Source organism: Sceloporus undulatus, chromosome 3, assembly GCF_019175285.1.
Source record: "Sceloporus undulatus isolate JIND9_A2432 ecotype Alabama chromosome 3, SceUnd_v1.1, whole genome shotgun sequence".
Lineage (NCBI taxonomy): Eukaryota > Metazoa > Chordata > Lepidosauria > Squamata > Phrynosomatidae > Sceloporus > Sceloporus undulatus.
This window is the reverse complement of record NC_056524.1, coordinates 124773006-124786972: the sequence shown is the minus strand read 5'-3', so window position 1 is coordinate 124786972 and position 13967 is coordinate 124773006. Positions and strand designations below refer to the sequence as shown.

Here is a 13967-nt window from a genome sequence, read left to right as displayed (position 1 = left end):
CTCAATTTACAAAATCTGTAGCATCAAATCTTTTGCTTGTAATGGCTGGACATATAAGTAAGAATAATTTTTTGTTAACTTTATTTCAATGCTTGTGACTTGCATTATATCTATAGTGAAGTTTTGGAGTCAAGATCTTATCTTCTTCTTCATGGTACTTTCAGTTTACACTTAAAAGTAAGAATTGGGTAATGTCAAAAATTGCCCTTAATATGGTCATCTGGAGTTTTGGATATACAGATATAAAAGCAATGATCGTTTGGCAGGATTGCAGCTGGATTATTATTGTGTGCCTTCAAGTCATTACCAATTTACACTGACCCTTAGGTGAACCTATCTGGGGTTTTCTTGGCAAGAGTTGTTCAGAGAGGATTTATGTTTGCCTTCATCTGAGGCTGAGAGTGTGTAACTTGGCCAAGGTCACTCACTGGGTTTCCATGGTAGAGCAGGATTCAGACCCTGGTTTCCAGAGTTATAGTCCAGTCAGTGCTCAAACCACTACACACACTGACTCTCATGGAAATGGATTATGAGCAATGCAAATTCACTGTTTTGACCTATGTTTTTTTTTTTTAATTCATAGCTGAATTTTCTTTGGAAAGCAGTCTTGTTCGAGTGCTGGACCAATGTGTGTTTTGACCTATGTGTGTATGTGTTTTTTTTAAATTCATGGCTGAATTTTCTTTGGAAAGCAGTCATGTTTGAGTGCTGGACCAATTCTCACTCTGTAAGAAAATCTAGAAGGGCTGTTGGCATCCCAACTTTGTATAATGTATGGAATGAAAGAATGTCAACTTGGTGGGTTCTTATTCTTTGTTTTTGTAATTAAATATGCTAATTTAAGCTTTGGTTTTTCTCCTTCAGAGAGAGCATTTAATAATAAAAATGTTTTTATTTTATTTTTTAAAAAAGAGGATTTTCATTACTGGAAATCATTTAACATTTCTGATTAAGAAGGTACGAGATGTGGGGAGATTTAGATGTCATTGATTCAAAGACAAGGTGGTAGGGTTCTCCATTTCCTTATCTTGACTTAGTTTACTTATCAGCTATTTTTTTTGAATTGTAACTCCCCAAATCCCCCAGCCTGAAATTTTTGGCACAATTCACAGGGAAGCTTTCTGGAGTGCATCACAAATGTGGATATAGTGGAAGTAGTTGATGGCTATATTAATTCAAAGAAAAAATCTAGATAACTTCCCTGTTGCTTTTCTGTTTTTGTGCTAAAGTGGCCTTTGTGCTTTTTCTTCCCCTTGACACAGAACTTTTTGATCCTTGATGAAGTTTCTGAGCTCACCCCACCTCTCAAAAGCAGTAATGAAAAGGCTCTCATTGTGCACGATTTGACTTGTTACTGGGATAAGGTAATGCCTTCTTTTTCTTTTCAAACTGCATTATAGTAAGAACTTTGATTAGAGGCACTGTAGAACGTTACATTAATCAAATGTAGTAATATAAGCTGTTCTAGCCAGGGTACACAGGATTATTCATCAGCAAAAAACATTTAGCTTCTTTCCCAGGCTGCAGAAAAGGAATGGTTTGTAATGGCAGTTGGAGAGGGTAGATCAGATGGGATGCAAGATGAAATCTGCACATTTTCAGGGCGTATCTTCTGAGGCAAGTAAGGGCCCTCTCTTACTTTTAAACTGAAGGTTTCTTTCTTTCTTTCACCCTGCCCCCACAAGGCCTTTTGGCTCATCTTTCCATCTGATAAAGGATGTATGAACTTAACAGAGTATCCTAGTAAATCCCCAATATGAAATCTCAGTCACAATCACAATTAACCTAATTAGTGTTGGAAAAAGTTACAGTATATTTTTAGACTATAGCTCCCTGAATCCCTAGGCCACAAATCTAGTAATCCTGGTAGTATTATTACAGTAAAGTATAGGGAATTGCTTGAAACATTTGAAAACAGAGTTTGAGGGAGCCAAAGGGCCATCTGGTAAATGTCAAAAGAAATGATGGTGATAATTTGTGATCTTCTGCACTGGACAAGTTTATATTCTTTCTGGCTTCACATGCTAAAAGAAGTAAGATCACCCTGATTTGGGTAGAATGGCATCTTGTAATTTGGTTGAGGAGAAATATTCAGTTGTTGTCTTCTGTTGTGGCTCCATATCAAATGAGTGATTATGCCATTAATGGAATGACTTCTGTAAAAATGCTTATAGCATTCGTTAGCTTATATTTGTCATGTAAAGTCAGTTTGGTAATTCAGAGTGAGTTCCATGATGAAAGAAGACTTGAATTCTGATTGAAGGCATAAAATGAAAAGGGGAATAATTCTGCCATCAGTGGCACCAGAAGCTGCCTTCCTCAAAGCAGGGGACATGATCCAATAGAAAAATGCCCATGATACTAGTGGGCTTGTGGGCACTGTTTAGATTGTGAAAGAGTCTGGTGAAGTTCCATTATTGGACTGCAGCTCCCTGAATGCCCCACACAACACTGCCTTTGGAAATATAGCACTGGAAGCTCTCGTATACAGAGATGCATCCTCTCACTGAACACTTGTGATAAGGCAAGCATGACAAGGCAGTGCTGCCAATTATTAAAATTTTGTTTGGGCACCACTTTATTGAGCATATGGTGTATTGCTTGATATGTACTCACATCTTGAAATGTGTTCTCTTTTACTCTTTCTGCCCAGCAACTGTGTTCTCAAATGATTCAATTATATTTGAATTGCCATCTTACTTGGCTGAGACTGAATACTTCTTATGAAGTCAATACTTGGTCAGAGTGGGAAGAGAATGGTATTCAGCCAGATGGTTTGTGTGCCATTTGAACTGACAACTGATAAAAACCATGTGTTCTTGCTGCCACCTTGTGGGAATTTTATAAACAGTGTTGAAGAAGGCAAACATTCCCAAAGATTGAAGCCATTTTTGACAGAACAATGCTGTATGTTTGTGTTTTTGCTTAAGACTTATATTAGCTTGGCTTAATCAAATGTTTAGTTGCTAGTAGGTAGTGAAAGAATGTTTTGTGTATATAAAAGGGCATAAAGAAATGTATATCTTTTTATAACAGCAGCAAGTGGATGGGTAGGTAGAGTGTCACATGTTTTGTACATTTAAATGATGCACCTTATCTGATTGTACTGTAGTATCTTGCTTCTCATATTGTTTTTTGTTCTGTTGGGAAATGAATTTAATTTCTAGCTTTTTAAAAACAAAATATAAGCAAGATCCCTAAGGATGTTTCTGCTTTAAGTCCCCATACTGGTTCTCCCATAATATTAAATCACATTTTAACATTGCAAGAAGGAAACATTTTGCCCTTCTGCTCCAATGTGACTATGAGGAACAGTTTGAAAGTTTGCCTTTTTGGCTGATTGTGGCTTGTTGAGTCTTTCATAACTGACAAACTACAGTTATCGAATGTGAAGTCAAAGGCTTTCACAGCCAGCATCCATAGTTTTTTTTTGGGTTGTTAGGGCTATATGGCTGTGTTCTTGAAGAGTTTATTCCTGAAAGAATATAGCTGGTAAAACTCACAAAAATTGTAAACTACAGTTAGTTTTAATTATGGCTAGTAGAGACAAGGTAGAAATGTATGGTATTGTTTTATTTCCACTAACCATAGATTAACCATGGAATACATGCTGAATTGTGGTTAGTTTAAGACAGAAGCAAGAGCAGGACAGTCAACCATAGTTCAGGATTTTTTTTAAATCTCAAATTAATTTATTTCCCTGCTAGTAGTGGGAACTGTTATTTGTGTGGGGTGATGGTCAGTGGTTAAGCCGAGGCATTTCTAGAGCATCTCCTGGCAAAAAAAAGAGATAACGTATGGGATTGTCAGGAATATGGCAATTAAATCATATGAATATGGTTAGGGATCTGGGAAGAGAGAATCTTTATGAATGGCAAGGAAATTCACCATAACTTAAATTTATTAACTTCTGTGCCATTTAAAACCACTGGTATCCATTTGATCTTTCCCTATTTTTTCTACTACTCCTTTCTGCCTCCAATCCAAGGAAGCTGTCTTAATTCTGAACCACTGTCTGTCATCTGTAGTGGACTGAATGAAAGCAAACAGATTGAAATTTACTCCAGACAAGATGTAGGTGCTCCTGGTCAGTTGAAAGGCAGGCCAGGGAATAGGGATTCAGCCTTTGCTGGATGGGGCTATGCTTCCCTTGAAGACACAGGTTTGCAGTTTGGGGGTATTCCTGGACTCAGCTCTGAACTTGGAGGTCCAGGTTCCTGTGGTAGCCAGGAGTGCTTTTGCAGATTTAAAACTTGTGTGCCAACTGTACCCATTCTTTGAGATGTTAGATCTGGCCATGCTGCTATCTGGGGCAGGTTACAGTTAGTATATACTACTCGGCTGTTAAAACAGCTCCACTAGTTGCCAGTTTGTTTCTGGACGCAATTCAAAGTGCTGGTGATAAAATATGGCACAGACCCAGGCTGACAGAAAGCATCTTCCTATATGAGCCAGCCTGGGTCCTGAGATCAAGAGATGCCTTTCTCTCAGTCCCATCACTGTCACAAGCATGGCTTTTGGGAATGCGAGAGAGGGTCTTCTCAGTGGCTGACCCTAGACTATGGAGCTCCCTTTCAAGCCCCCTTCTCCACTGTCCTTTCATCACCAGGCAAGGAGCTTTTTATTCTAAATTGAATATTTTATTTTAAATGAAAAAAAAAATAAAGAATGGGCTGAGGGTGCTGTATTATTTTAGGTTGAACCTTTTAATAGCTTTTAATCTTTTAATGTATCATCTTTTTATGTATAGCCTTGAATTATTTGAGTATTGTCAAAAAATTAATCCTATTTAAAGTTCACTTTTTGTTTATTTTTAGCTGCATTGTGTTTTTAAATTGTAAGCCATCTTCTAAGCCTCAATTTTGGGAGAAAGACGGGATTCTACTACTACTACTACTACTACTACTACTTCTATAAAATTAATACTGTTAATTTCATTGAAACCTATTTCCAGATGTATTAATATATTTACTCATCTAGATCCATCTTTTGAATGGAACATTACAAAGAATACATGTGCAAGGCCCAAGAACTTCGAAAACAAATACATGTGAACTCCAACCAAAAAGCATGGGAGAATGAACGCAAGGAAGGCATGGGGAAGAATACATTTTATTTAAATCACAGAAAATTGAGTTTAGTTATAATACATTAGAGCAGAGGTGGGGCAAGTGGGGCTCACACCCATCTGTGCAGCCTTCCAGTCTTTTGATCCACCCAACTAAACATATCTCTTGCTGTTTTGACAAAGACTATTTTAACCTCCCCAAATGATGAAAGAATCGGTAAATGGCCAGGCATCATTGAATTTTTTTCCCCAGCATAATTTTTGCTGGGTGCTCTTGGATCAAGTCAAGTTGCCCACCCTGAGTTGGTTCCTGGACCTAGTGAGGCTGAATTAAAGAGTCATGTACAGTGGAGCCTCTCCTTATGCAAGGGATCCGTTCTGGGACCCCCCCCCCCCAGTGTAAGGCAAATTCCGCGTAAACACAAGCCTCATTCTATTGAACGGGGCTTGTGGTTGTGACACCCCATTCATTTAATTGCAGCGTGGCTTCTGCATAAAGTGGAAGCTGTAAATGGTGTGCCTGTGTATGGAGCGGGTGCACTGTACATCAGATTTCTGGAAGGGGAAGCTGCTTGAGGGACTGAGAAGACAAAAGACCATGGACTTTAAAATTGCTGCTCTCTCATACAAATGGGCACCAGAGGAAATAGCACTAGTTAAGTGAAGTGGGAAGTAGAGGAACAATGAAAATAAGCAAGATTTGGGAAGAGAAGTGACAGATGGGTACTGTAATGTTTGAAACATGCATTTCAGTGAATGTGAGAAATTCAAGCATATAGAAGTTATTGGACTTTTCCAACTAGAACAATTTACTAAACAAAAATGTTGTACTTATGGGCATTGTAACCTTTTGGATCCTAATAGTTTTTGTTGCAATTAAGATATACAGTGTTTCGTCTTGAATTTATAGACTCTGGAATTACCAACACTTCAGAACATCTCATTTACTGTCAGACCGGGAGAGTTACTCATTGTGATTGGCCCTGTGGGAGCAGGAAAAGTAAGTCGTAATTCAAGATTTTACTGTGGTAAGAACCAGCCAGCCATTCAATTTTTATTGTTTCAGCCATACATCACAACAGAACTACATTGGTGGTGTCTACAAAGCAACAAGAATGCAGCTTCCTAAGTCTGAGACATACAGAAAATGGTGGAACAGCGTGTCTCACATAATTTCCCTATTGTAGCTTAATGCATTGGCCCTCCAGTAGTTTTGTGGATTGGTGTTGTTGAATTCTGTTTTCACCAATCCTACTCACTTTGGATAATGGTAAGCGTAATGTGCATCAGACTTAATGGTAGGTATGATAGTTTCATCAATACCCAGGGGGTCAAATCTTCCCCTTGCTTTAAAACAAGGAGGGGAGGGGGTGTATAGCCTTCTTAATGCTGGACCTCAGCTCCCACTGTCTTCTCCATTGGCTATGTGGGGTTCGGCTCCTGGGACTTTGATGTCCAACAATTTCAATATTTCCCATCCCTGCTTTAGAACTTTATTCTAACTGCGTTTTTTAAAAAAGTATAGTGTTTTGTTTATATGCCATATATAAATTGCAAAATATACAACAAAATCAAATAGCTGGCACAAGATATTGTTTCATGGTTTTGTAGTGTTAGGTGCAGCACACATTGGTTCTATACAGAACTCTACTGCAATCAGTCATTGTTAAAAGCATTTCTGAATGTGTTTTTAGAGAAAATAAATGTGGCCAGGATTTAATGTGCATATATTCATTTCTTAAATTGAAATATACACTGTCCTTGTTCTTGTGTACCCAATTCCTTTTAATCTGAGTGACTTATCTCAGATGGACAATTCCTATGTTTTACCCTCTGAACTGGGAAACTGGTTTCCAGGTTCTGAGACCTGATGGTTTTGGGTGTTGTTTTGTTTTGTTTCTGGTAGCTGCGTTTTCCTTACTTGAACCTATTTTAATATTTGAATGAATTTTTTAAACTATGCAGTCCTGCTCATTTAGTCTTCAACAGCAGCATTTTAAGAAAAAAAAAAAGAAAGGTGGTAAGAGGATGAAACACATGGGCACAACAAGGCTTGTTCATATTTCAGCTTGACAAACCAAGATATGTACTGTATTTCTGAACTGTTGCATGGTGGGACAGGAGCATGCCAGTGAATTGAGAAGAGTAACTGAAAAAAATGAGTGAAATATGTTACTTAAGTATTCTAAAATGGCTGAACTCTATGATGCCCAATCATACTCTGCTGCTTCTCCTGCTGTAGTGTAATAAAATGCTTGCACTTCTGCAAATAAAGCAGCTTCTTCCTGCCAGACAAACTGCAGAATCCTTGAAAATCCCTTGCCGTGGTAATATTTCTTATTTAGGCCCTTCATTGGAGTGCCTCTAGCCCTTTCCACCATTCATGTGCTGTCTTCTCCTCCATGGTGGACATTATTTTTGTTGGCACTGACATATAGGAGTGAATGGTGGCTACTTCTGTTGTCTTTTGCATGGAGCTGGGCTGACCTTAACTTGTAACAAGCCAATGCTTCAGATTCTGGATTCTATGCAGAGCTGCCATTGTCCTCTGGGCCATTATATCTAGATGGCTATTTGATTTCTGGGTGGATATAAAACAATTCTCTTTTAACAATTGATAACATAGGATGGAATCCTGTTGGTTGGTTACAACTAAGGTAGACAAATTCAGTCAATTTTTGAATGGTAAGTCAAAACATAAGTAAAGGCCATTGATTCAATGGTTCTACTCTACTTTAGACCATGAGAAAGCCTTACGTTTTGAAAAATAAACCAAGCATATCAAGATGTGGGCCTAGCTGGTAAGCAGATGCTGATTAGGAAGACACATAGTAGTTATTGTTAACTGTGGCAAAATCCAAAGCATAGTAACTTACTTTTAAAAAGCAATTCATTTCAGTTGTAGCTTTAAACAGCCAAACTAGAAGCCTACAATTTTAGTTACAATTTATAATTACTGTATTTGCTCTCTAATTTCTTAAAAGTAACTATATAGTTACCGTTTGGTTATTAAAAAAAATAAATCTGAATACTACAAGCTATATGTCTCTGGTACAAAACACACACTCTCTAGACTTGTCCCTCTTGTCATTGCTTCATCCACCATAGAAAAAGAGGCAGTAGCATGAGCCACTGCTTAAATCTTGTGATATTCCCATGTCATAATTTAGTGAAGCTCCAAAATTATAGAAATAACAAAAAATATAGTTACACTGCAAAACAGTGAAGTTACTACTTTTTAATTTTCACGGTTGTATTAATGATTGGGAAAGGAACTAATTACAAATGACTTGTTATTTGTAAGTAATAACTTTTAAGCCCTCATAAAATCTGTGGTATCAATGTAAGCCTTCACTGTGGCTAAAACAAATGGAAGAAAAGAGAGTGAGGAACGTGGGGAGATGCTAGAGAGAGAAGGGTGTGGGAGACATGGAAGATGCAGTCCTGCTCATTTAGGTTAGAAGGATGACAGTTGTGTGTGAGCAGAACTGTAGTTGAGTGCCTTCGTCTGTTTCCTTTCAGTGAACCTTTAACTTTTATCTCCCCCACCCATGGATACTTTTCAGTCTTCCCTCTTAAGTGCTGTTCTTGGAGAACTGTCTGCAAGCAAAGGTTTTATAGACGTTCGAGGAAAAATAGCTTACGTTTCTCAGCAGCCGTGGGTGTTTTCTGGCACTGTGAGAAGTAACATACTCTTTGGAAAAGAATATCACAGAGAAAAATACGAGAAGGTTCTAAAAGCCTGTGCTCTTAAAAAAGTAAGTTGTGTCATCCCCATACATTTGAATTCTACTTCCTGTTGTGTGGTACCTTTTAAAAAACTTACTTGCTTAATTATGTGAAAGTGAAAATTTGTAATGCACTATTTTTCAAAAATATTGTTAGGGAGACATGAGAGTATTATTTTCTGGTACCAGGACCAAAAACGACAACAGTGACAAAACAAAACAGCCTTGTCTTCACTGTGTTTACTTGGATATGAGTTCTCCTGATTTTAAGATAGCATTCTAGTAAACAGAATTCTGGTCAAACACACCAATCTCTATATATTTTGCAGTGTGTATTTTCATGCTAGAAGTAATATATACTGACATGCAAATTATACCTCATGTGCTCATTTTATTGCTTGTATGCATGATAGGATTCAGGGACATTCATTTTGGATCATGCTTCACCAGTGGTATGGTATACATTTACTTCTGCATGGACCTTTAACTGTTTGTAGAAAAAAAGAGGCTTTCCTTTGTGTGTCTCTGTGTGGAAGTGCCATTGACAAGAACAGACCTGGTGCTTCTCAGCTCCCCTCTGTATATTCTCCACCAAGAAGGGAAGAGCTGTGTTAGCAGAGAATGGCTGTGACTGAAAGTTCAGAGCCAAAAGTTAAGGGAAAACATTATCTTTGCCCAGATTTATGATGTTATATATTCCCTGTAACTCATTCTGTCTCTATCTAATTTATCACACTAGGGGGCAAACAGGATTTAAATGAGAGTTAAACTAGAGAAAACCAGGAAATGTCATGTGATAAACATTAGGCATTTCCTGGATTCCTCTAGTTTAACTCTCATTTCCTCTAGTTTAACTCTCGTTTAAATCCCGTTTGCCCCCTAGTGTGATAAAGCATATCTGTGTGTATATTAGTATTGCTGTCTCACATTTATTTATTTATTTATCTATTTATCTATTTATTTATCTTTTTAACATTTTATTTGTGAGACATCTAGAATATTTTTTTTAGAAGATGTATCCAGAGAATAAAACTGATGATGATGATGATGATGATGATGATGATGATGATGATAGGAAAGACCTTAATTTGAAAGTAAAGTTGCCTTTCTGTTTGTGCGGGGGATCCGTTCTGGACTCCCCTGCGAAAACGGAGGTTTGCGCATAGGCTTGAATAGGACATGCCCCTGTGCGTGTGGCCCAAGTGCACATGCTGTCTGCGTGCAGCATTATAATTAATGTAGGTTGCCCCTCCATGCATAATTGAGGTCGCGGATCTGAGATCTGCGAGTTAGGACTGGTGACTGTACCTTCTTCCCGTATCTGGAAAAGGCTGGATTTCAAATGAAGACCTCTACTTCTGAAATTTGAGACTAACCTGGTAAATTCACAATTCATCCTTAGATCACAACCAAAGTCAAATCTCCATAATTCTTAGAAAAATGAATTAGGGGACAGAAAATTTTAAAACTTAATCAGAAACTTTATTATTTTTCCATATTAAGTAGCTTATGGGTTAGATATCTGTCCTGAAGTAGCATAAATGATTTTTTTTTTTTAAAAAAAAGGCTACTCCATAGTAAGGTACTAGTCTTAATTGCTATAGGGCGGGTTATTTGTATCTCTGAAATACAAATCTCAGTGTTTTTAGCTCACAAAATTCTTGAAACAGCTAACAATCTAAAACACAACATGTATTGAATAATACTGTACCTCCTCTCCCAAGTAATTGAGGCTACCAACTACTTGCAGTAAGTTCTTTTTAGGAATGTATAGAGCTAGGATATCTGAATAAATCTATAGTTGTATTAATTTTTTTAAAAAAAAAGTGTGTGTGTTTATGTCCCCATGTGGCCATGTGCAAACAGACTTGTCATTGTCATCTGCCTTGAGACCTAAAATATGTTGTTACAAACTGACTGGTAGGATAGGCAAAGACAGCATTTCATTTCTGGATACAATGACCAAGTATGAATTGCTGTAGCATAAATTTCTTTCAATGAGCATGTGAATAGATATATAATTATTTTTTTCATATTTAACAAGTGCTGTGCTTTGTGTGTCTAATCTCATTCCTTAGTTTAAGATATACCATTTTTCTGTTTGAAAAGATCAAACAAACAAACACTAACCCTGCAAGAAAGATGTATGTTAGGAGACCTTTTACACTGTACTATTACAGAGTAAGATGGGGATTGCAGTGGGTATCAAAACATGTAACTAGTACTGATAGCTCCTTCCACTGGCATCCTATTTGAGAGAATGCTTCAGATCATTTCATCTCTCTCTGAGAAGACCCTTTTCTTTGACGTGGCAGGTATGATCTAGAAGGACACTAAGCCAGATTAGCAAAGGGACAGATATTTTACTTGGCGGCTTGAAAAGTATTATGCATCATATCCAGTTTGTGGCATGTTATGATCCCGCTATCGGTACCAAGATAGGTGAAAAGCAGACAGTTTAAAAGCTTTTGCAAATCACATGCTTTTCTTTTTATAAACACAGTTGGTACCTTTTTCTAATCTTGTCTGGCAACATTGAAACATCCATCATTTTTCAAATACAAATTCAAGTCCTAGTGAGTTTAGAAAGAATGTAAAACATATTTCTTGAAAGAGAGAAAATCCTAGAGAGTGTTTAAAAACTAACAAATAGTGTGGTGTACATTATTAGTGTGGTGTACATTATTAGTGTGATGTACATCTTTTGCCGTATGATACATCAATGAACATAAACATGATGTTCAGAATATGTTATATATAAACAGTGCTCCCCATATCTGTGGGACAGGTACCCACCATTTTATTTATCTGTGTCTGAAAAATATGTTCTCGCTAGGCATTTTCTAGGTCCAGCTTGATTGTGTGGTATGCTTCCTCTAGATGTTGACTACAGAGTCACGTTGGAGGACATAGAGATTTCTAGAGAAGTGTTCTCTCTAAGAATTTCTAGGTCCTCCAGCACAATTGTATACTATACTTCAACCAGAACTTCTTCATTTTAGTAGGGTTTGCTATTTTCTTCAATTTTGTATTTTCATGGTAAGGACAGGAACATATCCCCTGTGGATATGGTAGTCATATTGTGCAACAGTTATATCCAGTTTTTAATTCCTACAACAGAATTGTTAATCTGTATATCCGTTTTATATGCCAATAGTTGAAGAACGTTGATGGCATTCAACAGTTGTTGACACATAAAATAGACTGATAAAGATTGTGTATGGTTGCAAGTTTCCTAGTGATTTAGTGGTCGCTTTTACTGCCACAGCCGTAGTTTGATTGGTTGTTAGGGAAACAGCATTTTAGAGTGCCAGTGTGTTTTAGTGCTTTGACCCTTGGACTAGGATACTGGATTTCCAAGGTTTGAATCCTCACCTGGCCATGGAAACCAGTCACTGGGTGACCTTGATAAAGCCTCAGAGAAAGGAAATGGTGGCAAACCTCCTCCAAACAAATCTTACAGCAAAAGCACCATGATAGGTTTGCCTTAGGGCTCCTATAAGTCAGAAATGATTTGAAGGCACACAACAATGACAACAGAGATTGTAGCTCCCACTTTGACTGATATATCCGTAACTTGAAGGAAAGTGATTTTTGACACTACACTTTGTTAACTTCCATTCCCACCCGCCATCTGTTATGGTCTTTCTTCCAACTTTTCAGATTATATTTGACAGGCCCTGGCAGAACTACAGAAAGGTATCACAGAGAACTGTTTTCCTTCCTCTTTTGCTGTGGCTGTAATTATTTCCATTAGGCTACACATAGGTTTGATTTTAGCTATTTTTAGATGATTATGAGTATTAGATTGAATACATATTGGTAGATTTATATAGTCTTCAAAGTGCATCCCATTGTTTCAGTAATCTTTATGTAAACTGTTTGAAGCAGGCAAGTGTTACCACATCCTCACTGCAATCTGGAAGATTAAGGTGGAAGCATAATAGTTTGCCCTAACACTATCACCCTGTGCTGGATGGAATTTCACTCCCCTTGATATCTAAGGTTTGGAGTTCCAGACCTCCCGCGTAAAAAAAAATGCATATGCTTGAGCCCCATTGAAAGTAATGGGGCTCATGCATGCAGCGGAACGCACGTGCCTTGGGCGTGTACCCCAGTCAACTAAATGGGGCATGCCGCCCTGCACATTCCTGTGTGGCTCCCTCACAGTTTTCAGCGTATGCTGAAAGCCGCATATAGTGCATCCGTGTATAACGCGGGTGCACTGTAATAACAATAAAGTGACAACTACCATCCAGTATGGACATAGGATTAATCAAGCCAATTGGAAAATAACCTGACACATCAGTGATTTTATTCCTCTTCAGTTTATCAAGTGATTAACTGGACTGATATAGATTCAAGTGAATATGTATGTATTTATTATATTATTGTAAAATGGCACTCCTCTGTTTTTAATAGGATATGGAACTGTTGGGTGATGGAGACCTGACAATGATAGGAGACAGAGGAGTTACGTTGAGTGGAGGGCAGAAAGCGAGGGTTAATCTTGCCAGGTAAGGAAGCTCCTGAATTTTCTATTATGGTCTTTAGTCTACAGATGGTAGCAAATATCCAGATTAATGGATGCCATTATTGGCCAAAGATACTTTGATGCCTGAGGCAGAGGAGCATCTGCAGTCCCGTAGAACCAACCCAAATCAAGGTGTGCCTTGACCAAATCTGACCAGGTTATTTTGGCATATGAAATATGACATATGAAAATCCTACAAACACCTCTCCTCAACCCACTACTTCCCTCTCCCTCTCCCTCTCTTTATCTGTTTTGAAACACTTCTTGGGCCTGAATCCTACTGTTACTCCCAGCTGGTGCAGACTTATTGAATAGATGAGGTTAACAAAAGTTATGACTCATTGTTCAACAACTAAGTCAAAGCATTTGCTCTAGTTGGGACTATCATTATGATTCACACATTGATTATTAGATGGTCTTTAAAAAGGAATAAGTAACCCTTCATGGATACTGCCTTGTCTTGCCAGTGTTTATTGCTGTTTTTTCATTTGTTTTTAGAGCTGTGTATCAGGATGCAGACATCTACCTCCTGGATGATCCACTAAGTGCAGTAGATGCAGAAGTTAGCAGGCATCTATTTGAAAAGTATGTAAAGTTTTAGGTATCTTCAGTTTTTCAGTTTTTTGATTGGATCTCA

At 37.8% G+C, this 13967-nt stretch overlaps 1 protein-coding gene across 3 annotated transcripts in view; it reads left to right on the top strand.

Moving 5' to 3' along the window:
- Positions 1–13967, top strand: part of ABCC4 (ATP binding cassette subfamily C member 4) — a 191347-nt gene that overhangs the window by 46750 nt on the left and 130630 nt on the right. For all 3 annotated transcript variants that reach the window (XR_006103129.1, XM_042460587.1, XM_042460588.1), the window contains exons 9-13: positions 1263–1364; positions 5979–6068; positions 8635–8826; positions 13219–13313; positions 13829–13915. Coding sequence is in view for 2 of the 3 variants with exons in the window: in XM_042460587.1 (XP_042316521.1) it covers positions 1263–1364; positions 5979–6068; positions 8635–8826; positions 13219–13313; positions 13829–13915 (566 nt within the window). In the remaining variant the exon portion in view is untranslated. The remainder of the gene's footprint in view (positions 1–1262; positions 1365–5978; positions 6069–8634; positions 8827–13218; positions 13314–13828; positions 13916–13967) is intronic.